General features: G+C 43.0%; 1 protein-coding gene across 1 annotated transcript; it reads left to right on the top strand.

Annotated features, from left to right (window-relative positions):
• The first annotated feature begins 1,009 nt into the window (after positions 1-1,009).
• On the top strand, positions 1,010-27,742 carry jag1b (jagged canonical Notch ligand 1b). The gene is made up of 26 exons (XM_030770640.1): positions 1,010-1,081; positions 1,522-1,827; positions 8,125-8,176; positions 10,430-10,687; positions 11,137-11,197; positions 14,049-14,179; positions 14,415-14,534; positions 16,084-16,197; positions 16,493-16,606; positions 16,713-16,826; positions 17,095-17,141; positions 17,779-17,952; positions 18,357-18,507; positions 19,363-19,527; positions 19,654-19,767; positions 19,897-20,010; positions 20,128-20,241; positions 20,921-21,037; positions 21,740-21,767; positions 22,322-22,407; positions 22,992-23,105; positions 23,616-23,725; positions 23,835-24,071; positions 24,881-25,012; positions 25,430-25,557; positions 27,265-27,742. The coding sequence occupies exons 1-26, from the start codon at positions 1,010-1,012 to the stop codon at positions 27,740-27,742; spliced, it is 3,651 nt and encodes a 1,216-aa protein (XP_030626500.1).
• The last annotated feature ends 96 nt before the right edge of the window (positions 27,743-27,838 follow it).

Genomic DNA, 27,838 nt, shown 5'->3' on the forward strand with positions numbered 1-27,838 from the left:
TATTCCTGACTTATCAGTAGTGTACACTGACCTTAACTACTCACACCGCATAGTTATGAAAGATAAATCCAATGTACATCCAAAAAGAATGTGCCATGAATAAATCATCACATTGTTATGTGCCCCAAAATTTTAAGATATGAGTGATTATGGTCTTGACATTCTAAGGATATGAGGTGTTATCTGTCACAAAAAATTTGAGTTTTCTCAGTCTGGATGTCATACATTCAATACATTCAAAGGCACACACACTGTGATTCTTAAAACGCTCTGCCTGCCGATATGCTTTGCATCCTCCAAATGGTTGTTAACTTATTAAAATAAAAGTTCACTGCTTTCCCCCTAAATCTCAGAATTGTATTCATTTTCAACTTAAAAGAATACTTCCATAATTTTTTTTTTTAACAAGAAATGTTGTTAAACAGTTCTATGTTATTTTTTTTTTAATCTGTAGCCTATACATGAACGCCAAATGTGGCATTGTCTTTTGTGCACAAGTTATGTAAATACGTTCTTAGCTCGGTTTCAAGACTATGGGGATGATTTTTTTTTTTCTTTTTTTCGGTAAAATGAAACAGAATTTCTACATTCATGTAGAGCGCAATATCAGTTTGATCAGCTTGCTGGACTCAGGACTGGGTGGGATCTTCGCGGGCGAGCCGGCCTCCTAGCTTTTGAATATTAAAATCACGCATGCGTTTGCCACCCCCATTAACTCAACTTGCTGCTTAGAATACGTTGTTGGTCAGTCGTAGACGGTTCTCTCATGGCTCCTGTATAACTAGTGTTCGCTGCTGAGAGGGAGAGGACGAATAAGAAAGATAAGAATTCCCAATACATAGGAATAGGTTTGTAATAGGGAGCAGATTCCTATCCATTGGAAAACTTTGGTCTACTTTTAAAAAGTTTTGTTCTCCGCTCGTGCATGTTAAAATCGAGGAGTACATTAGCGCCGTGAGTCGGCCAGAACGTCTAGTTTCAAAGCAAGCGGCAACACCAACAAGAAGGCATGATTTTGCGACGGAGTTCAGCGTTTGCAGCATTTACTTTGCATGTCTTTATATTATGTTTGCAAGTAGAGGTACGTTTATTTGAACAAGCTCACATACTCGGACACAATCTAAAATATATTGCAGCGAAGAGTTTTTGACTCGTAGTTATTTTGTTATTGTTATTTAGTTCGTATCATGTCTGACATAAAGTCTGAGTTATGACTGCGATATTGTGGATTGTTTAGTTAACACTGGGCTTCCCTCTGACGTTAATAATCCTAAATTGTTCATTATCAACGTGTCAGCCGTGACTGGAAATGTAACGTCAGTTAGCAGTCCAGGTTGCAAACTTGCGAGCAAAGTCAGTTAAGAGCTTCGCTGCATGTAAACTTACACGGTTTGAGAGTTTGACAGCGGCTATGTGCAAATGTACTACGCTTGAGAACAGTTACGGCAGCCAGCAAATGTAGTAATATGTACCTTCTGTATGTTCATGGCAATCCTCATATTTTGGTTCTGTTTTCAACAGGTGTCTGACGCATCAGGGCACTTCGAGTTGCAAATCTTATCGATGCAAAATGCGAATGGTGAACTGCAAAACGGCATGTGTTGTGATGGCTCACGAAACCCAACGGATCGAAAATGCACGAGGGATGAATGTGATACATATTTTAAAGTATGTCTGAAGGAATACCAGTCGCGAGTCTCCGCAGCTGGGCCTTGCAGTTTCGGGACTGGAACTACGCCAGTAATCGGAGGGAATAAATTTTCTTCGAAGGACAGTCTTAGGAATGAAAAATCCAGGATTGTTTTGCATTTCAGTTTTGCTTGGCCGGTGAGTGGATATGCTATTCCTTACCTTGGGTATTTAACGAGCACATTAAAAGATATTAAACCTCATCAATTTATGATGACGCAACTTTGCTGGGAAACTAACTCTGTGGCAGTTTTTTTCTCATTCTGTTTATGGAAAAATTGACTCCACGTGGTTTTCACCCAGGAATTAGCGTGTCCACCATCTCACCAAGTAGCTGATGACGATGATGCGAAATTTTATGAGCCGACATTGCCGGGTGTCCGCTTGTTTTGGTGAAAGGATTGTGTGTTTCATTTGAAAAGCCAAAGTGAGGAGGGAGTTGACACATTGCCCGCTTGACGCTGTCCCATCCCAGCTCTAAAAATCAGAGTTGAAATGAATTTGCTATGTGCTGCGTTAAATTTACGGTTCGGGAAAATTTCGTCCGATTTACAGCTTACAAAATTTGAATAGCGAATTTAATAACTTTGGCAATGAGAGCAGCGAATCAAGTTATATGTGTGTACACGAGTAGAGAGATGAGTTCGTGTAAATGGACTTTGCGTGGGGGAACTGCAGATCAGACAAGTAAAAAGAAATGACGTGATTTGTTACACTGCATTTATTTTACGACGAGCTACACCTGAGGAGCAGATCGGCAAACGGCACGGAGTAGTGGCTGTGAAAAAAGTTAGTCATTATGTGGCCATGAACCGCTAGCGTTATCTAACTCAGAAAAGAAAAACAGGTATAGTTATTGAACATGCATTGTCGAGACCGGTGGATGTTTTATTAATCTTCCAAACCGATTTACTCATAGAAACATGGAAACATACTCATAGAAAACGACACAGGACATGGGACCGCACCATTTGTGTCGGTAGTGTCATGATTTTTCGCCCGCCCCAAGTCAAAGACCACACTCTTTGACAGCACCTCAAACCCGCAAAGAGACCATTGAATTTGGTATACAGCATCATCGCTGGCACATATTTATAAAGATAAAAGCCGTGCATCTGTCACATTTTAATGACCCTTATTCCAGGTAGTGCCGTCTCGATCACCGAATTACCCCCAATGTATGTAATCTAATATCAGTGCTTCTTATCGCAGTAAGTTATAAATCAATACTTTATCATTGTTGTGGGTCGTTAAAGGGGCATGGATTGGAGTGTAGGGAAGATAACTGTATTGTCATTAATACAGTATTTAGTGTCATACTTGTAACCGGCATTACGATCTGATTGTCAGTTATTGGTTACGTACAAGCGCTCAAATGAGACATTAAAGTGGTAGAGGAATAGTTTGTGGAAACCGTATAAAACACCATCAAAATGTAAGAACGTAAAGTTCTGCACGTTTGTCCCGTGAGCTCCGCTAAGTGTTTTCCTCATGTCTGATAAGTGCTATGGGTGGCTCACTGGCATGTCCGTGTCCAATTACATTTTGGCTATTTTTGTCTCTAACCTGCAGAGACGCTCCACGCATGATTTTAGACTACCATTTCATTGACAGCGTTGACTGACCAGAAACATAATCCTGAATGAAAAATCAAGGTAAATTTCAGTTGTGCGGGTATTTGTAAGACCTATGGACTTTTGAGAAGGTGGTCAGGAGGTTTGATTTTGAATGTTAGACTTTTATGCAATCACGCCCGTCCAGAATATTCTCATTTGCCACAACACACTGAACAAAATGTGCATTTTTTTAATAATAACGGTTTATGGACGGGCAGGTATGATAGCAAACATTGCTGCATTGGTAACCCTTGTCACTCACTGTTTTTTGATTGGTTGTTGTAGACAGATGGTAGAGAGGAGCAATGTGATTGGAAGATTGGGATCTGGTTCATAAAGATTTTTGGCAGCTGGGAATTGGCCTCTTGTAGAGGCTTGGGCTTTGTGAAAGTCACGCTTGACTAGACACCAGGTATTTCATCTCTTAACCTTGCCACCCATGGTAACTGCAGCACTTAATAAGGCTATCCATGGGCTCACATAGCAGGTAAAACAACAATTGACAGTCTCACACTAGGATCACTTGGGAATGACAGAAACATACTCAGAGATGGACCATTTCCTGTTTTATTTTTGTTGTATTCCATCATCTTTTGGGAATTTAGTGTCTTTAGGGAAATTAGTGACAGCTGATAGCAAAATATACACACGTGTACTTTGGGGGTTTTAAGAGCCATTTGGCCTTGGCCACCGCGACCGAGCCTGACCCAGCTAATATTAAGCAAGGACAATGGCTTGGCCAAACTGGCTACAGCCGGGATTACAGAGCATAATGGAGCCTGTCCAGTAATAATGCTGGTCCAGTGCAAGCAACAGGAAGCTGTGGTCCACTCAGCAGTGATGAGATCGGCTCTTAGACAAGCCAGCCCCTGACCTTACTTCCCACACTGGACGCTTCAGCAGATCACACAAGCTCTCATGCAGAGTCCCTGGGTCTTGGGGCTTGATCAGAGTTGACTGACATTCCAGTTGAGTATGTGCGCTGCAGTTTGTTAATAGCCTACCAGAGGAATGATTTTTAATTTTTTTTTTTCTTTTAACTTTAAATGCCACCTTGTTCTCAGTAGTCATTCTCTCTGTGTGTGTGTGTGTGTGTGTGTGTGTATGTGTGGCAGTAACAGTAAATGAGATATGTTGTTAAGCACAATAGGAGTGTGACATCAGGTAAGTTGTGAGTTGTCTGGCTATGCAGGGTTGAGGGAAAGCACTTGTGGCAGCTGAGAGAGAGTAATGACATGTTTGTGCTGGATGTAGTCCCTCTCTGTTGTGACACTCAAGTGCAAATTACTCGAGTGAAAGAGAGGGAAATGTTTTCTTATTCTTTTTTTTCCTGTGTGTGTGTGTTTGTGGCCTCATTGACATATTTAGAGAGTAACATTGCTGTTCCAGACTGGATTAATTCTAGAATCACAGTATAATATTAGATTTTTTTTTCTTTCCAATATTGATCTTTTTTTTTTTAATTACATTTGACTTAGTCATGCTTTGGGCCTGCTTTTGGCAGGAAGGTTAGATATTTGGTACAAATAGACACTTCTGATGTTTTCAGTATCGTTTCATCTCAGGCCTCAAGTCCCTCAATACTGACAAAAACCTGTTATCAGGGAAAGGTCCTTCTTATCCTTCCTCTCAAGAAAGTGGGGAAACTGACTGTCAGAAGCTGTTCACGACAGGTCCTCTTTATCTGCTACTGCTGGTCTGATAGCAATCTCACCACAAAGAACTTACCCTCCACATAGTATTTGTGAAAGTATCTGGTCTTGTGATGAGGTTTAGCTCTATAGCAAGGCATCCACCTGATCGGTCTTAAGTACTTTCTCTACTCTGTGAATGTTAGCCAGACCTCTGATCGATCAGAACGTCAATAAAGCAGCTGATGCAGAAAATTCTGGAAAAACACTACAGGAAAAAAATGAGACCTTTTACAGACCAGGCAGGTTTTACTCTGCTGCCTTAGTGTAAGTCTTGTCCATTTATGGAAAGTGACTGCATTTTCCCTTCACTGCGCTGTAATAGGAGGGGAGTGTATGTAGAAGTGTTGTCTGGCAGCTCAGACTGAGTGATTGGAGCTGTGAAGGCCTTGCCAGAGCCCTTTATCAGATGCTGTCTGTGTGCTGGACAGGGCCTTGTAGGTTCAGGATGATAAGGGAACCAGTGGCTGGGCTTGGGAAGGAGAGTGAGACAGGAGGGGAGGGGTGTGGTGAGAGTTCAAAGAAGACATGGAGGTCAGCAGTGAGCATGGGAAAAATGAACCTGGCGGCAGTAGGCATTCAACACTGATAACCACATTGTGAGTAATGGAGTGAGATGGATTGGACAGGCCGCACTTAAACTTTCTCTTTTTCCAGACTCAATGTTCTGTGAGATTGTGTGTGGCAGATTGTAAACTGTGTGGTTCCATTATTTACATATTTATTCTTCGTATTCTGTCCCAGACCGTTGACCAGATTAAGTTGTTATTTGTTTGGAGAAAACTGGCTGAATATGACTGATCTGTCACAAGCTTTGCCTGTGGGTTACTGATCCATTGAATGACAGGTAACTTAATGTTTTCTAGTCCAAGAGAAAGACATGCAGGTTTTGTACATGCCCAGAACTCACTGTGGTTTGAAGCAGTTTCCCACAGCCAGATCTAAAGTAAATCCACATTGACATAGCAAGTGAACGTGAACCGTGTAGTTATACGTCAGTGATCCTGAAATCGGTGTGCGAGGCTGTGTGCATGACCGGGCTGAATGAAAATGTCATACACAGCTATCCATGAAGTGAGTGGAACTGCAACGTGCCAGCTATGCGTGCCATAAACAGAGTCTGTGTGTGTCATTGTGTGGGGATATGTTGAGGACAAGCACTCCTGTGACATCTGGGCAAGGACTGTCACTAAATTCTCCTTACTGTTGAGAAACTTTGCAGGTTTTGAGGTATACATCTTGTATATGTCTGTGTATTTGATTTATGCTTTGGTACACAGAACAGTGTGAGAGTTGGTTCATTGCTGTAATTGAAGGAGGTAGGCATGTACTAAGGTATAGCAATGTATAGTGGTAGTAGTAGTTTATATAATAGTACCAGTTTTCATAATACTCAATTTTTTGCGTGTGCTTTCAATGACTTTGGCATGAGAACCAGGCCTCCTTTTCATCAGCGCTCATGGACAGCGACCATCAAGATTGTTTTTGAGATTTCACTGAGCTGTGCTGAGAAGAGCGAGTGTGTGAATGTGATAAGTAGGTGCTGTGAGTAGGTGCTCCAGCCCTCTGACTGGAGATGATGATGATGATGATTTGTGTGTGTGTGTGTGTGTCTGTGTTTGACAAAGACACACTCACTCGTGTCTCTCTCTCTCTCTCTCTCTCTCTCTCTCTCTGGCTGCCTTGGTGCTGGGCTCTTTGCCCCTGCGTTACCTGATACCGGTGAGAGTCATGATGACCTTAAGTCAGACAAAGCGTTTCAGGAGTGCTGAAATGAGACCAGTCTCTCCAGAGATCTCATTTTGCTTGGAAGTAACGCTAAAAGCAGCCAGGTCTGCAGCTCCCTCACAACCTTGTTCCACATTTCTCCTCCATGGGGAAATGGAAGACAAAACTTTGAGCACAAAAGCGCTACAACAACAGAAGATCTAGACATTTTTTTGGTGTTTTTTTTTTTTTTTTTCCTCTTTTTCTTTTTTGAAATGGTGTCAACAGTTCTTCTCACAGTATAATTTCGCATGGTGTCACTGCACAAAAATGAAGTATAACACTGCTATTCCATGATGGGAGCGTCTGCTGGACTGAAGTGCTTGGACCTCTTGAGAAAGAAGAACTGGATGTAAAACAGTAAACTATAGGACTATATCTTCTACAGTTTTTCTCACTTACTCTTTGAGTAAGACAACTCGCATCATATTCATGAGCTAATACAGTGTAAATAGTGACATCACTGCAATTCAAAAGACTTTTTAGACAAATTGAATTTATTATTCCATATTTAGAAGAAAGAGCTGAACCAGCAGTTGAAAGGGTATGACCCAGTGACAATACTGTGCCTTGAAATCAGTCCAAGTGAGCAGAAAGTGTTTACCTTCATTTTTCCTTCGTTGTCAACAACAACCAAAAAGAAGAAGAGCATTAAAACCGTTTCTGTCAGGCTACGCCTACACCAACAGGCACAGGCTGCGTAGACAGTTTGAGACGTGTACCTGAAGCTAATCTCTGAGCGTGTTTACAATCTGTGAAAACCAGTTGTTGTCTTTTGGAAGTTTCCGTGAACTATTGTGTGTGAATGCAGTGGGCGATTTTTTTTGAAGATGCTCACTTTTTTCTATGTGGGGAGTTTTGATGTCATTTTAAACTTGCTTTGCTTTGTTCTGTTTCGATGCGATCGGGGCAACTTCAGTTAAGGTCAGACGGCTTCCTGCTGTGTCCGGGACGTCTGTTAATACTGACGCTTACGTGCTGTACATCTAATCTTTGCAGCCGTTTTACTAAAGTCTTAATCTGATTATGACAACAGTGAAGATTATGATTTTAATCATTATATTTCGCATTATCACGTTAAAGGATAAAACAGGCTTTGATCAAAATTACTATAGGACGAGATTAGTTTCAAGGCCGCAGCACTCCGCCGAGGAGATGACTAGGTTTACGTCTGAAGAATATTTTTGCAGTTTCTCATGGCCAGATTTTATCGTCGATGATTAGATGATGGCTGCCACCCTTGGATGGAGGGCCTTGGGTAAAAGAGTGGAATTCTTGCTGAGTTCTCATCTTTGATGTTTTTGTTGTTGTTGGTTTTTTTTTCTCTGCTGACTGATATCTTTTTTTTTTATCTCTCGCAGAGGTCCTACACATTGATAGTGGAAGCCTTGGACTACGATAACGACACCACTGGTACAGGTAAATGTTACATTTCTATCTCTCTCTCTTTGTCTCTCTATTTCTCTTGCTTTTTCCTCTCGCCGTCCTTCCTCATCCGACTTCCTTTTGCCTCACTGGCTTAACCTTTGGGAGCTGCTCCGGTTAAAACCAGGAATGGAAGTTTATTTTTCCGGCCCCCCCCCCCCTTTCTCTGCCCGGTGGCCATTAAAGCAAGTGTGCTGACAGGTGTCTGTGACAGGACTGAGAAGAGGAAGAGAGGAAAGACTGTATGTGTGTGTGTGTGTGTGTGTGTGTGTGTGTGTGTGTGTGTGCGCGCCTATGGGGGTTGAGAGGGCCTCACGCTTATGAAAATGTTTTCGAATGCATGATGACTTTCAGCAGGTGCTGCCATTCAGGAACACGTAGTCTCACTGTCACTTAGACACAGTTTAAGCCCAGAGTTCATCTGCCTGCGCTGACCTTCCTGCTCACACCTGTACTTCACAAACTGTGCAGGAAAATGAACATATTTCACTCTCACTGTAACTCTGCCTCGTCTGTCTTTTAGGCTGCCATTGTTTATTGGCTTTGTTACGTATGGTTGGAACTGGTGGTTTATGTCACACAACTCATCATTGTGTTACTGGGTCGTCAGAGTATGCATCAGTGTTGTGACGAGTTGGAGAAATTGTGGCTTTTTGGTAGTGTCTTTCTCTCTGAGCTTATATGGTTTCACATTTTTTGGTAATGTTTGTGTATTATTCCTTACTGTAATATCCCCGAATCAATCTCTTTCTGGTGTAGCCAGATCACAGTAGCAAAATGTAAGTGACATTTTGCTGGATATGAAGCCATCAGTTTTTAAATATTGCCATAAAAACAACTCCTACACTCATGACAGATTTCTCTAGCCAAACATTTCAGCATCAGCCATTAATGTTCCCACTATCTCTAATTTTCCACGATTCTCCTCTTGAGAGTCACCATAAATACTTCAGTAGAGGAAACAGAAAAGTTACATTTATGGTTTTAAGAGGACTATAGCTAACTTAAGTAACACACTGGCTAGAGAGGATACGTGTGTGTGTGTGTGTGTGTGTGTGTGTCTCTCCTTGGCATAGAGGGGCTCCTCTCTCTGTTTAATGTTACATGCTCACCCCACAGTGAAGCGGCCTGGGCTGCAGGTAGTAAAGACATGGCACTCGGCTCAGGCCACAAGCTGCAGTCCACTAGAGAAATGCCACAGTTCGGCTCAGCATTCCTTAGCCATATGAAATATAGGCCTGGTTTTCTCTCTCTCTCTCTCTCTCTCTCTCTCTCTCTCTCTCTCTCTCTCTCTCTCATAGTAGTAAATAATGATGCTGATTGAATCAGCTTACCGACAGAGGTTTACTGTGGGAGAAGAGAAAGGAGGAGAAATGAAGAAGTGTGTGTGTGATATGGAAGGGAGTGAGTACATTTCACTGCCACCTCTCTCAGTAAGAGTCGGGAATTACGCAGAGAGACAGATTTGCTGCTGCTGGCCTATGTGTGTGGTTAGATAGACTATGGTTGGGAGCACAGTGGTGGGGGAAAGAATGTGTGGGAGGGTGTGTATGTTTTAGAGTGAGATGGGGTTTCAATCCAGAGAGTTTGGTGGGTAAAGCTGTTGTAAATAACACAGTCCAGTGAGATGGTGAGACCATCAGTGCTTAGTTTGCCCAAACGTGTTTGTCTTTGTTGACAACGAGAAGCTCATTAGAAAGTTCCAGATGCTGGACAGTGCTCTGGTTTAAGAGCTTAGATCTTTCCCTCTGCTCTTTCTGGAGTGTAGAGTAGTTTGAGGTGTTTTCTCTCTCTCTCTCTCTCTCTCTCTCTCTCTCTCTCTCTCTCTCTCTCTCTCCCTCTCTCTCTCTCTCTCTCTCTCTCTCTGTATATTTGTGTGTGTGTGTGTGTGTGTGTGTGTGTGTGTGTGTGTGTGTGTGTGAGAACAGCCTGGTGATCTCATGGGTCCTGGCAGCCAAGGGACTTACTTGGTGTTTGTGCTGTGTAATTTATGGTTATTGTGGTTGTGTCTTGAATTTTGGATATGAAGGACATCAACATTTAAAAGCAGTAATATCATGAGCTTGTAACCCAGGGTTTTAGAGAAAGGGAGAGCAGGAGAGAGTGTGAGTGGATTGAAGTCAAGCTCTTACTTTTGACCTTTGAATTTTCCAATTGGACTGTGTGTAATTCAGTTGCCTTGCCTTGTGTATGAATGTATGTGTCTGGGCTTTCTCTAAGTGCAGTGAACTCTCTGTGTAGGCTCAGTTGGACAGCTGATTGAGAAGGCTTACCACTCTGGCATGATCAACCCAAACCACCAGTGGCAGAGGCTGACCCACAATGGCCCTGTGGCCCAGTTTGAATACCAGATCCGAGTCACCTGCGATGAGCATTACTACGGTTTCGGCTGCAACAAGTTCTGCCGTCCGCGTGACGAATTCTTTGGACATTACACATGTGATCACAATGGGAACAAGACTTGTCTGGAAGGATGGTCTGGTCCTGACTGCACCACAGGTAAGCACATCTGCTGTGTCCATAGAGGACAAGAGACTAGTATTGGCTCTTTTGGCAGAAAGTGAGATAGCTGCACAATGATATAATTTATGAATGCTACAACCAAGTAACAAGCAAACGGTTTGTGTGTGTTTGTGTTTGTTTATTTTTGTGTGTGTGTGTGTGTGTGTGTGTGTGTGTGTGTGTGTGTGTGTGTGTGTGTGTGTGTGTGTGTGTCTTTGTCTCAGAGAGTTTGCACCAACAAGCCTTAAATCAATGTGGGGCTGAATGGATTTTACATGGCTAATTATGAATTTTATCAATTTCCCTTGAACCATTAACAGTGCCACAGGGTATAAGACACATGTGGAGGGAACAGAAAGATCTGGTTTAAGAAGGGTGACATTATGTTACTGATTCTCTTTCTCTTTCTCTCTTTCCGTCTGACTTGCTTCTCTTCTCCTCCGCAGCTATCTGCAGACAAGGTTGCAGCACTGAGCATGGGTCCTGCAAAGAACCGGGAGAATGCAAGTGAGTGCTTTCTGCTTTGTTTTTGTTAACTGTTCCTTTGAATTTCCATAGCTATATATCAGCTGAATTTTAACTCATCGAAATACAGACATTCATTGTGCTCCACCTCAGTCCAGCACATAGTGCTCTGATGTATGTGTGTGTGTGTGTTGTCTAAGAAAGATCTTGTTTAAGAGCAGGAGCAATATTCAGGGCATAGTCTCGGATCTGCTGCTACCGCCGCCTGCCAAACTCCAGAGCACTGGGACTGTAATGCCTGAGGTTGGGTTCTGTCAGCAGGATGGTTCTTCTGCCAGGCTTTTTGATAGCACTTTCCCTTAAGCCAAGCAACACATGAAAAACACAATTCAGTCCAGTGGTTAGCGATAAGTGTAGACTATGTTAGTGAGACAGTAATGTGGAGACGGCTGCAGAGAGCAGTCAGGACAGACTGTTCTGTCTGTTTTGGCAAAACGCAGAAGCTTTATCAGTGGATTGCAATGAACATTAAGTGGAGCCTTAAAAAAAAAAGCTCTGCTCGTTTTACTAATAGGTTGTGAATTCTGCCCGAGTTACAGTCTGAGAGTGATTAACACCTCAGCAAACACGACGTGAAGCTCTACCGAAGCCTTCTCGAAATTTAGATGGCCAAAGGCAGTTTACCACTTCTCAGGAAACGCTGGATACACCTAAAAAAAAAAAAAAAAAAAAATGATAGAAAACATCAGAGAGGCTCCCATAGGACTCTTTCTGTAATTCCAATCTGAGTTTTTACAGATTGCGTTACAGTTAATAATTAGTTTGAGTTCATTAAGGAGGTCAGAGCAATAATCAAATTGGCTTATAGTAAAAGAAAAATGCCGAGAAACTTATCAGCCTATAAATGCGCATTAGTCATCAAACGCCGTAGCTTATTTGCCTTTGCCTTTTCTGTCCTGCTGCTCCAGCATGCTGTTCATGCTCTTTCAGGTTGTGGTGGGTTTTTTTTTTTTGTGTTCTATTGTCCAAAAACGCATTATGACTCGTGAAAGGTGACATCACATTTTTTTTTTTTTTGTCTTTGTGTTGACGGTTATGTGAAGGAAACTACTACGTTCAAATATTTAACCTAGGAGTCTGGCCTGCAACTGCGGGAACTGTAGTGAACTCTTCAGGGCCTTCTGCAGAATCAGCGTGAGAATCTCGTCTGGACTGACTTACAACAGAACACATACAATTACAGAGTTACCTTAGTCATTCAGGGTCAGTTCTCTGTGTCAGCATTATTCTAAGTTCGTCTGCGTAAGCAAAGAGACCGCATACAATGAACAGTCATCTCTTATAAAAACTCAACAACTCTATATTACGTTTGGCACAACAATTTCATATTACCTATTTATCTGTTACAGAAAGCAGGCCAAAATATGTGACCACATTATTGTGCAACCATCTTCAACAACAGGAGACAGTAGTCTTAACTGCGTTCTCAAGGTCTTTGGGGAAAAGACATTTCAGTGTATTGTTTTATGTCCTGATGGCAGTAGAAAGTTTCTCGTCCGAAAAAGAAAAAAAAAAAAAAAAAAGAAGAAGGGATCACACGAACCGCTGACAGGAAACAATCTTGTTGGCGATTCTCTCACTTTTTCTCATGGAGAGGTTTTGCACACATTCAGGAATAGCGTCTTTAATCACAGAGAGAGGTTTACTTAACCACCGCGTTTATTTTTACAGCTGAGCCGCTGCCCGGGGCTAATTGTTTTCTTTTTTTTCCCAGAGGGCAGTCTGTTTTCCTGTCGCAAGACTCGAGAGACTTGCTATCTCATCAAGGCCCCCCTCTGAAGGACCAGTTAACGCTGGAGCTCTCAGAGAGATACACGGTTTAATTACGGCTGTCTTGAAGGGGAAGAGCCATCTCAGCGGCTCTAAGATGCTGTTTAATTACGGGGCACAGAGATGTCTGTGGTCAGAGAGTTCTTTCTGCCTTGCCTGAGGCACAGAACTGGTACATGGGAAAAAAGGACACAAGGCTTGAGAGAATTGTCCCTAAATATGCAGGCCGATAATGAAGTAGTCAGGAAAACAGAGCATGCCCCTCAGCTGTCCGAACAGACCGCGGGACAGGGCCACGGTCACAGGATTGAGACAAAGAGTGTCTTGCCACAGGCTAATGTTAGCTCCGTAAAGCTCCCAGCGGAGTCTTAATTTAGTGGTTTTGTTTTCATGGGCTAGCGTTAAATTGGTGCAGTTAAACGGAGTTGTCGGCTGTTTTTCCCAGCGAAGCGTTACGGCATGGAGAAGCTGCTGTCTTAAGGGAAAGTCCAAATTCTAAACATTTATTTGATGCCCAGAAATAATAGCGCTTGCTCCACGCTTTGAAAAACACTGCTTTAATGGAGTAATATAGTGGATTTTTGTGGCACGAATGACCATACATGGTATCATTAAAACTCGCCCTAGTTGCTTTTGCTTCTATTATTGGTCCCACCTAATGGTGGGAATGCAGAGTATTGTATTCACAAACTGTTTCACTGTCAAATAAAAGGCAAACGCACATTGTATAGGGCAGACAAGATGTCACGCATCTGAATGTGAGGGAGAAAGTTCCCAGGTGTATCCGATTGTTCCACTGCAGCGACAAACTGGCATTCGTGTTTGGCTGAGCTTTTTTTTTTTTTTGTGGTTCAACCTTTAGACTGTAAGTTTGATTGTGTACCCATCTCCTGCTGTATTTGAAGTGTTTATATTATTAAATATGGTCATTTAAAAAGACTGTAACCAGTGTTTTGAATGAAAGTGTCTGTTTGATCAGTCCCAGGCTTTTTCTCTCATATACACAGTGCTAAGTGTTTTCTGATGTGTCTAATGTTAGCTCTGATGTGACTGTGTGTTGTAGGTGTCTGTATGGCTGGCAGGGTTTATACTGTGATAAGTGTATTCCTCATCCTGGATGTGTGCATGGGACCTGTGTGGAGCCCTGGCAGTGCCTCTGTGACACGAACTGGGGAGGACAGCTCTGTGACAAAGGTACATACACTCCTCTTTTTCTCTCTCTCACGCACACAGTCTCTTTCTCTCTCTCTCTCTCTCTCTCTCGTTCTCTCTCTCTTTACTGCTGTTTCATCTATTTAAAAAATGTCTTTTGTGAAAGAAAGTAGATTTCCTTGAACTTAGTGACTTAGACTGAAGCTAACACGAGTAACATTTATGTTGATTTTAGGTTTGCTAATTTGTGACAAATCTGTCTGTTTCCTGGACATAGATTTGAACTACTGTGGTACTCACCAGCCCTGCCAGAACGGAGGGACATGCAGTAACACAGGACCTGACAAATACCAGTGCTCCTGTCCTGACGGCTACTCTGGAGTCAACTGTGAGAGAGGTATGCTTCAACACTGGAGAGCAGGTGTTGGTACAGTACACTATATTGAAGGGTTTTTTTGTTCAGATGGCTCCTTACTAACCGTTACATGTTAATTAGAAGATTAGCTTTGTTAATCCTCCTTTCATCGCCTAGCTGTATAATCCAGCATCATTTAGCCCTTATGTTTTGGCACTGTACTGGGAATTGAAAGAGTTAACGAGACGATTAGCTCTTTGTTAGCATTAATCTTATTTGAGTCAGGTTCAGTGAGATGGTTAATTGTTTTGTTTTCATTTACATGTAAGCTTTCTTTGTGATTGTTTTTGGGTAACATGAGTATTGCTATGTGTGCTTCTCTACAGTCTGTTTGTCTAAACCGAAACACATCATTTGTGCACAGAAAATGTCATAGAAATAAGGTACTATGAGGTACTACTCACAGCAGCTGGACTGGCAGACATTTGAAATTCCTGTGTGTTCTCTAGTATATGAATCCTGTCAGTTTATCACCTTCAGTTACTTTTATGTCTAATATCTACACCTCAATCAGAAATATAATATTTCAAGAACACTAGTATAAGGACTGATTGGTATGTAAGTGGACTGCTCTAAAGTTCTATGAAATTGCTATAGATGTTCAGACTTGGTTTGTGTGTGGTCATCTCATTTGGTTAAGTTAGCAAATCTTACTTCAGCAATAATCAGTAAATGGGAGAAATCTCTCAGACAGCATTGGAGTTGCTGAAGTTGTGAGGACTAACTGTGAGCTTCCTGAACTAGCTCTGACTGATGTCAGGTGTGCTAATCCTCTGTGATGATCTGCGTTGAGCCGTGGATCTCCTGTTTTGACAGTCGAGTGGAAGGATAAGATTCCTGTGAAGCTGAAGCTAGCCAAATGGAGCGTCACAGTGCCCCCCCCCCCCCCCCATTCCTCAGCACACACACACACGCATTCTGAAGCCCTTAGGGTGCTGACAGCTCTCCTAGGGAGAGGTCAGGAAGATGATGGCCTTCAACAGAGGCAGGAGATCTTAAGGTCCGTGGATTTGGGAAAACTGAGACAACCCCCTGTCTCTTATACAGCTCTCATTCCAATCTCCAGGTCACGGTCACCCACCCAGTTAAGGTCCCAGTCAGTGAGTCGGTCAGTCAGTCATTGGATTTGTTGAAGAATCATTCATCCTTATCTGTCTGATGAAAGAAAAACTCACTTGGAGCGAACCCCCCCCCCCCCCCCCTCCATGGCCCACCTCTCATCTCCTGCAGCTCCCAGCAGAAGAGAGACGGCTGGGTCAGATGGAAGTCACGGTGCATTGGTCGGGTTAACATGGCATGAACGATAGTTTCCTGATTGTGTAGACTGCAAATGGAGGAAGAAAACGAGTTGAGAAGTAGGGTGTTGTTCCAGTGGCCAGGAGGGTGGTCCTCAAAATGCAGAGCAAAAGAGGAGGGGTGGGAAGAACACGTAGGGCAGAAGAAACGCTGTGTGTGTGTGTGTGTGTGTGTGTGTGTGTGTGTGTTGTTATATCTGTGTGTATTTATATGTGTTTGTCTTTTGTGTCCACAGCTGAGCATGCCTGTCTGTCTAACCCCTGCGCTAATGAGGGAAGCTGTGTGGAGACCAGTCAGGGATATGAGTGCGTGTGTGCAGCAGGCTGGACAGGCCCATCGTGCACAATTAGTAAGAGACACAACGTGTACTGTCACTACATAATTGTAATCTGATCATATTCATAATCCAGAACAGCTGTATCTTTTTCTCTTTTTCAAAATAAAAACAAGTGTTTCCCCAAACATGTACAAACCAATGTACACCTTCGTCACATGTTAGTCCCAGATGGGGACGTTCTGGTCACATGTTGATGACACAAGGACTAAATCACGCTCACACACCCACACACATACACAGTCATTGTCAACTGACACTCTTAATGCCCACACGATTTATACCCATATTTACTTACCTTGTCCCTTAGATGTTGATGACTGTGCACGGAATCCATGCAGTCATGGAGGTACTTGCCAGGATCTGGTCAACAGCTTCAAATGTATCTGCCCTCCTCAGTGGACTGGCAAAACATGCCTGATTGGTAAAAACTTCAAAGATGGACTTACACATACAAAATCCTTTCTCTTGCTGTGTCAAGTGAGAATGTCTTAATTCATAACTTTTTTTTCTTTTTTTTTTTTTTAAAGATGCAAATGAATGTGATGATAAGCCTTGTGTAAATGCAAAGTCCTGCCGCAACCTGATTGGTGGATATTTCTGCGAGTGTCTGCCTGGCTGGACGGGACAGAACTGCGACATCAGTAAGTTACTGATCGATGACAAGTGTGTTGTCACTCACTCATCCGTTGGTATTAAAGATAAATGATGAAATAAAAAAAGGTAAAGTCTGCTAAAGTCTGTCTCTAGCTAAAGTCTGACGCATAGCTAAAAGATTAATATTTTCATTACAGCTATTAGTACAGCTGTCACCTTATATTATATTTTTGCACTCACAAAAAGATTTCCGGGTAAATGTAAGTAGTGGCTGATATTTCTGGAAAGGTTGTGAGACGTGTCTTTGTTTCGTAGATGTAAACGACTGCAAGGGCCAATGCCAGAATGGAGGAACCTGCAGGGTAATCTTTTTTTTCTCTCTGTTTAATTTGGTTTTCCTTTTTTGTGAACTGTAGAGTTTGTTTACCCTTGTGTTTTCACTGATTCTCAGCTCGCCCTGTTTCTCTCTCATGTATTCCACTCATTTTACAATAGTGTTAAAGTAGCAGCTAGTAACTGTTTAAAAAAAAAAAAAAAAAAAAACTTTACTAATGAAGTTTCACTGGTACTGTTTAAAGAGCTGTGAGTTTGGGGGAGGGGGAAACACAAGCTGCCTGAGTCCTCTTGGTTAAATTGCCGTAAACATCATTGTTTGGTGTGGACGCCAAGAGAATGTTTCACTGATTACGGTCCCGGGATTCTTTTTTTTTTTTTTAAACAACCTTTATTCTAGTAACTCATTCACTTGCATTCTTGCTTATTCTTTTCATCCATTGTTTTATTATCCTTATCAATTCTTGGTTCATTTCCTTTGCTTTTGCGGGATCCTTCCTTACTCTGCCTAACTGTTCCACAGTCAGCCTTGTTTTGAGAACGTGTTTGCTAAAATCCCAAGTTTCCAAGTTGATTCCTGGAAAAGAGCTATCATCCTTTTTCTTTGGAAAAAATACTCTTGCCTGTATCAGTGATATACTTCTTTATTTCTCTTTTGTCTGTCAGGACCTGGTAAATGATTACCGCTGCATTTGTCCTCCTGGCTTCGCTGGCGAACACTGTGAAAAAGACATAGATGAGTGTGCCAGCAGCCCGTGTCTGAACGAGGGTCGCTGTGAGGACGAGGTGAACGGGTTCCGTTGCCTGTGCCCAGCCGGCTTCTCCGGTAATCTGTGTCAGGTGAGTACCCCGCCCCCCAGCCCCTCACTGCTCTTCACATCTCCATCTTTCATGGCGGCACGAATTGGGAGTTGTTTTTTTTTATTTTTTTTATTTAAACTATTAAGTAAGGTTCCAGACCCCCTGTCCCCACCCACCCACTAAATGCCTGTAACTCACTGAGCCACACAGAGAGAGAGAGGCTGCTCTGGCTGCTTTTCTGAAATATTCCTGTTATTTATTTTGTTTCTCCTGAGCATTTGGTATGCAGTTTCCTGGCAAGTGCTGCTTAGAGGATGCTGTGGGTTGAACTGTTTGTAAGAACTAAAAAAAAAAAAAAAAACACGATATCAATTTCTTCATCTTGTAATGTTTTCACAATCTCTCTCTCTCTCTCTCTCTCTCTCTCTCTCTCTCTGGTTTAGCTGGATATCGATTACTGTAAGCCCAACCCGTGTCAAAATGGCGCACCTTGCTTCAACCTGGCCTCCGACTACGTATGCAAGTGCCCGGATGACTACGAGGGCAAGAACTGCTCTCACCTGAAGGACCACTGCCGTACAACTTCATGCCAAGGTTCGAGGACTTATCCTCCCCCACCATAGCTTCCCATTTTTTCCTCTCCCAGAGTCACAGTGAGGGAACCTCTGGAGAAGTTTTCCATAGCTTTCTGCTGAATAAGGCTAGCATAGCAACATACGTGTTCCCGAAGGGAGACTTAAGCCAAAGGAGGGTAATATTTAGTTTCACAAGACGTTTCAGGTTGGCTTTGCCGAAATGAATTTTTTTGACATTAACCCCTCTGGACAACCTCCCCCATCTCACTACTCTCCAATATCCCCCTGTATGTCTGGCACAGTCAAACAGCTCTGTGTGTGTTCTGACTGTAATGACTTGGTGTGATTCCTTGGTTTTGGTGCTTTGTGGTAAGTGTGTTAAGAGTGTGTGAATATGTGTGTATGTTTGTGTGTGCGCGTGTGCTTGTCTGTCAGACCAACCACAGCGCTTAGATAACTCCTGTGTGTTTCTCCGTGCTGTTGGCAGAGGATGTGGGCTAATGTTTATAATAGAACTGTATCGCCCACTGTGCTCAGGCCAAAGGCAGAGAGGGAGAAAAGAGGATTTGAAAAGAAAAATGAACCAGAAAAGGATCAGTATGAATTACCCAGCCAGCTGTGAAGACCATACAAGCACCATTCAGAATAGTGCACCAACGTTTTTTTTCAACATTAACCATTAAAGGATTGTTGTAAAACCACACTGACACGATAACCACACCCATGAGTAAAGCAGAATTCTCTGATATTCTGTACTAACTGAAAACCGGGACAAATTCCCCAAGGGCATGTCAGTCAGACGCAACCATTTACCCAGCCTTTAAATGCAGAGACTTAACATCTCACATTGCTTCTTTCCCCTTGTTTATCACAGTGATTGACAGCTGCACAGTTGCCGTGGCATCTAACAGCACCCCTCAGGGTATTCGATACATCTCCTCTAACGTGTGTGGCCCTCATGGGCGCTGTCGGAGTCAGGCAGGGGGTCAGTTCACCTGCGAGTGCCAAGAGGGATTCAGAGGGACATACTGTCATGAGAGTAAGACTTACTGCCACTCTCCCAGCTATGGAAACAACTGTTTTAGCTCATAAGTATGACTGCTTACCCTTGTAGATTTCTAATCGACTCTCTCTCTCTCTCTCCCTCTCCCTCTGTGACGGTCAGACATAAACGACTGTGAGAGTAATCCATGCAAAAACGGGGGGACATGCATCGATAAAGTGAGCGTGTATCAGTGTATCTGTGCAGATGGCTGGGAAGGAGTCCACTGTGAGATGAGTGAGTTGGACGTTGTACTTTTGTTCCATTTCACTTAGTCTCAATTTTTTTCGTCCTGCAGAAGGTCAACAAGACCTGAAATCGCTCTCTTTTTCTTTGTCTCTCTCTCTTCCTTTCTCACTCTCTCAGACATCGACGATTGCAGCATGAACCCTTGCTTGAATAAAGGGACGTGTCAAGACCTGGTGAACGACTTTTACTGCGAGTGTAGAAATGGCTGGAAGGGAAAGACCTGCCACTCCCGTAAGAGAGCCTGTTTTTTTTCCCCTCCTCTTCATCTGTGCGGGTAGCTGGACATGTTTTTATGTGTATGCATACACATTTTGTTATGAAAATTTGACTGCAAAATCTTGAATTCAGGGGATAGTCAATGTGATGAAACCACATGTAACAACGGAGGCACTTGTCACGATGAGGGAGACACCTTCAAGTGCAGATGCTTGCCTGGCTGGGAGGGAGCTACCTGTAATATAGGTGAGTTTAAGGTCACCTGAAAGAATCTGTATTTTAATTTAATTAAAAAACAAAAACTTCACTACGATAAGGTCGGTAAAAAAGAGGTAAAACGAAAACGAAATGGTAAATGGTTAAACGAAATGGTAAATGGTACTATTGAACTGTGAGGTTGATTGTGATGAGTAGTGACATAAACTGTACAGCCTAGAGGGCTTTGTCATGTCAGTGACTTTTAACAGCTAGCTAACGTTTCAAATTCCGTTGAAAGGGAATCATTCCAGTGAAATCTTGTGAATATCCTCAACAGTTTCATTTGACCTTTCCTGCAGTGTCTTTCCCTAGTCTTTACACATTTTCTGTCAGAGTGCTGACACTAATCCTCAGTGAAAACCTGATTATAATTCCTCAATGGTTTTTTTTAATTTATTTTTTAAAAAAATTTTCTATTCCCTCATTGACATAAATAATATATTTGCTGTTTGACTGATAAGCAGTTTAGGTTCAAAAAAGGAGTTGAAAATCTGTGGTTAATCTGTCCTACTTTGATTAGAAACCCTGTGGTAACACGGTGCTATTAACTGTTTTATGTTAACACAGATGAAATTTTCCTCAGTTATAAGTGCATTTTCCTTGCTCTGTCTCTGAGTTCAGAAGTTGAATCTTGAGCATGCTGACGTTTGCTCTGTGTCCATAACAGCGAAGAACAGTAGCTGTCTGCCAAACCCGTGTGAGAATGGAGGCACCTGTGTCGTCAGTGGTGATTCCTTCACTTGTGTATGCAAAGAGGGCTGGGAGGGACCCACCTGCACACAGAGTGAGTATCTCCTCCTGGGGCCTAAACTGAGACTGGATGTCCCTCGTAGGGTTGCAGAAAATTAGTGCATTCCAAGAAGATACTAAATTAGGTTTAGAGACTGGAAATAAAAAACACCCTAAAGCCTTTGTCTCCTTTTTTTTCCCTCTTAGTTTTTCTCTCTGTGTCTTCTTCCCTCTCTTTTCTCACCTCTCCCTTCTGTTTTGTTCTGGATGGACATTGCAGACTGCTATTCGTTGCTGGGGAAAAAAAAAAGGATTTTAAATGAAAAAAGTGGAGACAGATGTTTCTGCCCCCCTTCTCTTTTCTTTCTCCCATGCTTACCGTCTCCCTGTCTACATTCTCTGCCTAATGTTGTCGTGCGTACCTTCCTCGACACCTTTGCTTTCTCTCGCTGGCTTCTCTGTGTGCTTATGTTAGGCAGTGAAAGAGAAAACACAGACTCCTGATATGTCAGAGAAGAGGGGAACACTGGAAGTAGTTTTGATGGGGTGAGAGAAAGAGAGAGAGAGAGAGAAAGAGAGAGAGAAAGAGAGAGAGAGAGAAAGAGAGAGTTAGTTCACAACACACACAGTAAACAGCCACTCAGTGAAGCTCCACACCCCCGCACTCGCATGCTACGACATGTTCTTTGTTGTGATTTGTCATCTGCACTTACATGCATGTAAAATAAAACAAACTCTCTCTTTCTCTCTCTTTCAGATACCAACGACTGCAACCCACACCCATGGTAAGTCCAGGCAAAACATTTCTTAGAGCAGTTAGCTCCAGTAAACAAGCCTGTACAGCTGTGCAGTATTTTCTCACACTCAGTAGAACAGGGCTGGGAAACAGGCACTCCCTTCCCACTGTCATTCCAAGGGTGCATTCAGCTTCTCCTTCTATTGTGCACTTCTGACTTCCAGTTTAACCAATCAGAGGTCATTTGCACTAGCTCAGTTCAACGTGCAAAAAAAAAAAAAAAAGAAAGAAAAAAGGGGGGGGAGAGAGAAAGAAAAACAGTATGTTGCAGAGTGGCTGGAACAGTGAGGGGAATTCCACCATAAAGTTGAATTTGACACCTAAACATGAAGTCATAGCGAATATTGGTAGAAGTTGGTGTAATGCATTATCAAATTTCAATATTTAGTGTACCAGGAGGATTTCATTTTCCACTGAAAAAATAAATGTGGAGACTTTTTCCACTCCTAGAGAGTGGCTTTGGTGTGTGATGGTGCTGAACTGTGTTTGACCCTCTCTTCCTGCCTTTTTCCTCATTCTGTCTCTCTCTATCAAAATCTGCAGTTACAACAGCGGCACTTGCGTCGACGGCGAGAACTGGTATCGGTGTGAGTGTGCCCCTGGCTTTGCTGGTCCAGACTGTCGAATAAGTGAGTATGAGCCCCTGCCTGACACTTAAAGCTTTGTTAGGTTGTGAGGTTATCCTCTAAAGCCAATGGCCCGAAAGAACGCCACAGGGACACAAATGGAAGGTCTAGCCACCCAATTAGCTGTGTTCTGGGCCCAGTGCCAAACCAAAGTACCGTCGTGTCCCCCACACCCCCCCATGTTCACAACCCTCAGGGGGAAACCAGCTTACAAGTCCAAGAGCTAATCAGCCTGGGTCTCTAGTACTAATTACAGAGCTCAGTCCCCTCTTAAAAGGCCCTTGTATGGTCGCATAACTTCCCATTAAAACACATACTTCAGGCATTGCTCTTTGATGGAGACATATGTGTACATACATATGTTGCCAGCACAAACATACTGTTCTCAGTTTGACACAAGATATTTGTGTCCATCATGGACCAGATTTGGAAGATGAAGGTCGTTTAGCGTGTTTTTGGCTAGGCTCTCTGCTGATCTCATCTATTGAAATTAGTATTATTAAATTGGCTATACTTTTTCCATTTCATATAGAGTGAGAAGTAAAGAATGTGTAGATATTTTATCTTTTGTTCCCACTTTTTTCCAGACATAAATGAGTGCCAGTCTTCTCCTTGTGCGCCTGGCGCTACCTGTGTGGATGAGATTAATGGGTACCGCTGTCTATGTCCTCCTGGAACAAGTGGACCTCTGTGTCAGGAAGGTGAGAGCTATGATGTTAATGTTCTATCGGTTTACACACATACACAGAGAGAGGGAGAGACTGAGTGTCTATTGTTTCATAGCCTTCAACCAAAGGAAACTTAAGTGGCTGTCTAGCAATGCTGCTGAACTTGTAACTGTAGACAGAAAGCCCTTAGGTTCTTAACCTGTTGATCTGCATCTTTATCAGGGGTGCTGAAGATCAGGGCCCATATCAGGGGTCTCAAAGTAAGTGCTAATCTAGGATTAGGACCCTTTCAACCCAAATTATATTCATTAGGATTATGAAAGGTAAAAACTGATCCTAGATCATCTTAAATTTAATACAACCCTGGTACTTTAGACAATTACTTAGCCCCAAAGTACCCTCATTTTCTCTCATAGAGGTCTTCGGAGAATGAAAAGCATTAGGAAACTCGAGTCCTCTTGTACTCACAGAGCTTCTGCAGTTCTTGGGTGAGGACAAACTATGAATCGTGGTGTAACTCCACTCCGTGTATGTGTGTTTCAGTCACTAGACCATGCATGATCAATCCTGGACAGTTTGCCACAGATGGCAGCAAATGGGAGGCAGACTGCAACACTTGCCAGTGTATGAATGGACAGGTCACCTGCTCCAAGGTATGTTTTAAACATTCTCTCAAACACCCTGTGATCAGCACAAATTCAGTGTGTTTAACATCTTAGTTCACGGTATGTAGAAAATGTGTTATGTCCCTGTTTGTTGCAGGTGTGGTGCGGCCCTAAATCTTGTCAGATCACTAAAGGTCGTGGTGGATGTCCACTGGGCCAGTCCTGTATTCCCATCAATGAGGAGCACTGCTTTGTCAAGCCCTGCCCCGGAGTGGGAGAGTGCTGGCCGTCTGTCCCCCTCCCACCCCCGACAAAATGCCACCCCAGCTTCGCTTACCATGAGAGCAGCTGTGCCAACATCACATTCACCTTTAACAAGGACATCATGTCTCGAGTGAGTCATTCTTTCAGAGAGAGAGAGAGAGTGAGAGAGAGATTGAATTATAAGCTTTTTGGGCCATATCCACCCCTCCCCCATATCCATATCTCCACCCTTCTCTCACTCAGTGGAAGGCTTGGAGCATTGGGCCGTGAAAGATCAGGTTCTCTTAGTCTATGATACGGGTCTCCGGGGCAGAGTTTTCCAGACTTAACTTACTCTTCCAAGCCTCATCTTCATATCCAAACACAATGTTTTTCTCAGGGAGTAGGGAAAAAAAAAAGGTGGGGGGGGGGGGGGGGGGGGGGGGACTTAGCATTTTTGTCTTGGCTCGATATCCCTGTCCAAACGCAAGCATTCCTCAGCTAATATCCCGTGACGGCATCCATAGAAATGGCATGGTGTAAGAACCATGGCAAGCATCAAGTTAGCTGGAGCTTTAGAGTGACCACAGGCGACTCTTCAGCAGCCAAGCGTAATGGTTCAGAAAGGGAAGAGTGAGCGTGACTGAGGACAGTGACAGGCAGTACAGGGCTGTGGTCTCTTTGTCAATGAGCTGGAGTAAAAGCAGAGGGAGTGAAGTGCTCCAGTGTGAAATGCCTGGGTGGACAGGAGGAGCATCTTGCTCTCTCAGTCTGTTTCTACTCTCCTCTCTTAACAACAGATCTGTTTTGTGACTATCTCTCTGTTTTTCTGCTTTTCTGTTCTGATTTAAAAAAAAGCTTGTCGAACAACAACAACAAAAAAAAAACGATGACTGTGAATGCCCTGTGAGTGGCATCGAGGCCAGCCTCTCATGTCTTTCTTTGTACCTGTGTCTCCAGGGTTTGAGCATAGAGCATATATGTAGTGAGCTGCGCCAGCTGTCTGTGGTGAAGAATCTATCCATGGACTACTCGGTGTACATAACATGCAGCCCCTCCTCGTCGTCCAGCAACGAGATCCACGTCAGCATTGTGAGTGTAACTTTCATGCCCCTAAAAGAAAAAATCCTGAGGCGGCTACAGTTCTGAATGCCATCATTTAGATTTGGTGTTTCTCATTTGCAGTCTTGGGGATCCACTGGACTGCACATTTTGGTGAATGTCTAGCTCCAGCACAGATAGTTGAAGAAGTCGCTAGCTCAGTGATCAGTAGGTAATTTGAAGCAGGGGGTGATGGTGCTGGGCTAGAGTGAAAGTGCGTCTTGAGGGTCTCCTGGACTGCAGATGAGAAACAGTAATTCATACGATGTTTTTCCTTTTGTTCCCTTGCTTAACTTGAAGCAGCAGCAGCCATGTACACAGTCAGTAATAGATGTCAATTTCTTTGCCATTCCAAACAACACGTGAAGAAAGATTCTTATTTTAAAAAAAATTGTGTTTGCTTCATAGTCTGCCGATGAGCCAGGACTAGACAGGAATCCTATTAAGGAGATCCAAAAGACATTCACAGACCTGTTGAACAGACGTGGTGGGAACAGCTCTATCATCGATGCCATCATCGGCGTGCGTGTGCAACAGTCCCCAGCCAAGCATGGTAGGAACCCTCTGTTTCATCAGCTTTCATTAGGCTGTAGGAGGGCATTGTTGGCATATGACCTGCATAAAAGCCTGCCGTTAACCAGGGGGTTCTAGGTATCAAAGTTCTTTGAATAAGAATGCTGATTTATGATCAATTTTTGCGCTACATAAGCACCAGGACTCCGATGGGGAGAGAGGAGCTGATCCTAGGTCTTAATCTTAGATACTTAATGCATATGGGCGCAGGTCATGACTACTTTTAAGCGCAACACGCTTGTGGAATGATCTGCCCTGAAGATGATTCCGGAGAAATGTCCAATCTGGGTCTAGAACAAAATCTCCCTCACAGGAACTCTGCTATGAAACCAAGAGGAGTTTGCTTACACACATGGAATGTTGCACCAGCTTTGCCAGCTGGATGGGTGTTCAATTGGATGTCAGGACCTTCTTAATTTATGTCATTCATCAAAATGGCAAACACGCAGCAATGCCATTGCCAAAGCAGCATACTCTTCCGCTCACTTGAGAAAGCCTCCTGAGATATGTCTTGGCCTCATGTAATGCACGTCGATCTGAAGGGACTGGCTGAAAACATGTAAATTACTCCTCACGTCCATCAGTTTGCAGATTTTGAGGAAAACAAAGCAGTTTTTCTGTCAGTACATTTCCAAGAGCTGCCCACATCTTGGGTTCAAGAGCATAGGTGTAGATAAAGCGTCGTAGACGATCTTAGGATCTCCTGGTTCTTTTGAGCCTTTGACATACTCTGCTAATTTCTTTGATTTAGGCTACAAAGGGTACCTGGTGTGTACCGAGTATCTGTAATGTACAGCTTGGTCAGAGTAAGGCATACACAGAGACTAATTAGTACATCTAATGTCTGTCTGATTCTCCCATCGAGGGGCACTGTGTCTCTAAAAAGTTATAGTATGGGACAGTAGTATGAGTAAACAAACCTTAAAATCGTGTTTAGATTGTGTATTACCATATTGGATGAGAGATTTGTTTGTGTCCCAATACTGTGAGTAACACGATCTTTTAGCCAGCTTATCTCAAACTCAATTCTGCCATTAACACTGAGCAGTTAAATGCTTTCACATGAATGATGTTAAATGTAAGGCATCATGTTTCTGTTGCTTTAAGTGTAGAGAGTTGAACCTACCAGGTTGGTAGTAGTAGGGAGCTGTTCTTAAGCCAGTAAGACCCATGGCAAGCTATAGACATGATTTAATTAGTCTTGTTAAAATGTTTTTATACCAAAACAGAAACTATATAACATGGTCACTGATTTTTTTTTTTTTTTTTTTTGAAGCTCTTTACGTAGAATATTTACTAGTTTGTTCAATCATAATCACCAAGCTAGCTAATTTGTTCATTGATAGTGAGACCCTGCAAAGGAAAATCTTGAGCAATTTGTCAAAGAGAGGACTTTCCACAGTGTTGAAATGAAACCTGTCTCCATGGTCAAGACTACAAAATGAAGTTTGCAGAATATTGCTCACACACAGTCGTCAAATAAAAGATCAAATACCAGCCTATTCCTTTGGCATGGATAGTCACTACAGTGGGACTGATGCATGTATATGAATAGCTTCTCTTTAATTGGACGTGTAATAGTCCCATTACGTGGTAGAGAGAACTTTTACTGTGCCTTTTAAAAGAATCTCTGTGCTAATCTTAGGTGTAGTTTTGGACAGTGTATTAAGTAATTCTCCCTCTCACTCTCTAGACTTCCTGGTACCTTTGCTGAGCTCCATCTTCACGGTGATCTGGATCCTCGCCCTGGCCTCTGCCTTCCTGTGGTGTGTACGTCGTCGACGGAAACAGTGTTCCCACGGTAACATGGCTCCATCACCTACGGAGGACAATACCACCAACAACGTGCGAGAGCAGTTGAACCAGATCAAGAATCCGATTGAGAAACACGCTGCCCACACCGTGGCCATAAAAGACTATGAGGGGAAGAACTCAATCATCGCCAAAATAAGGACACACAACCCAGAGGTGGAAGACGAGGAGGTGGAGAAACACGTGCAGAAGGCACGGTTCTCTAAACAACCAGGCTACACGCTGGTAGAGAGGGAGGACCGCACACCCAACAAAAATCCAAACTGGACTAACAAACAGGACAACAGAGACTTGGAGACAGCACAGAGCTTAAACAGGATGGAGTATATCGTATAGCAGGCAGCTGTGTTGCCGTGCAATGAAACCCCACCCTTTCCATCCATGTATTGGTCATGTAGGGGTCTTGGGGTTTGTAGTACTTAAACTGTTGTG

This window comes from Chanos chanos, chromosome 4 (assembly GCF_902362185.1).
Source record: "Chanos chanos chromosome 4, fChaCha1.1, whole genome shotgun sequence".
NCBI classification, from domain to species: domain Eukaryota; kingdom Metazoa; phylum Chordata; class Actinopteri; order Gonorynchiformes; family Chanidae; genus Chanos; species Chanos chanos.

Excerpts from the sequence above, each read along its gene's own strand:
- jag1b (XM_030770640.1), top strand. The coding sequence starts at position 1,010 with ATGATTTTGCGACGGAGTTCAGCGTTTGCAGCATTTACTTTGCATGTC. Across the intron at positions 11,198-14,048 it reads AAAGAACCGGGAGAATGCAA|GTGTCTGTATGGCTGGCAGG; the intron begins GTGAGTGCTTTC and ends TGTGTGTTGTAG. Across the intron at positions 20,011-20,127 it reads GGGAAAGACCTGCCACTCCC|GGGATAGTCAATGTGATGAA; the intron begins GTAAGAGAGCCT and ends TCTTGAATTCAG.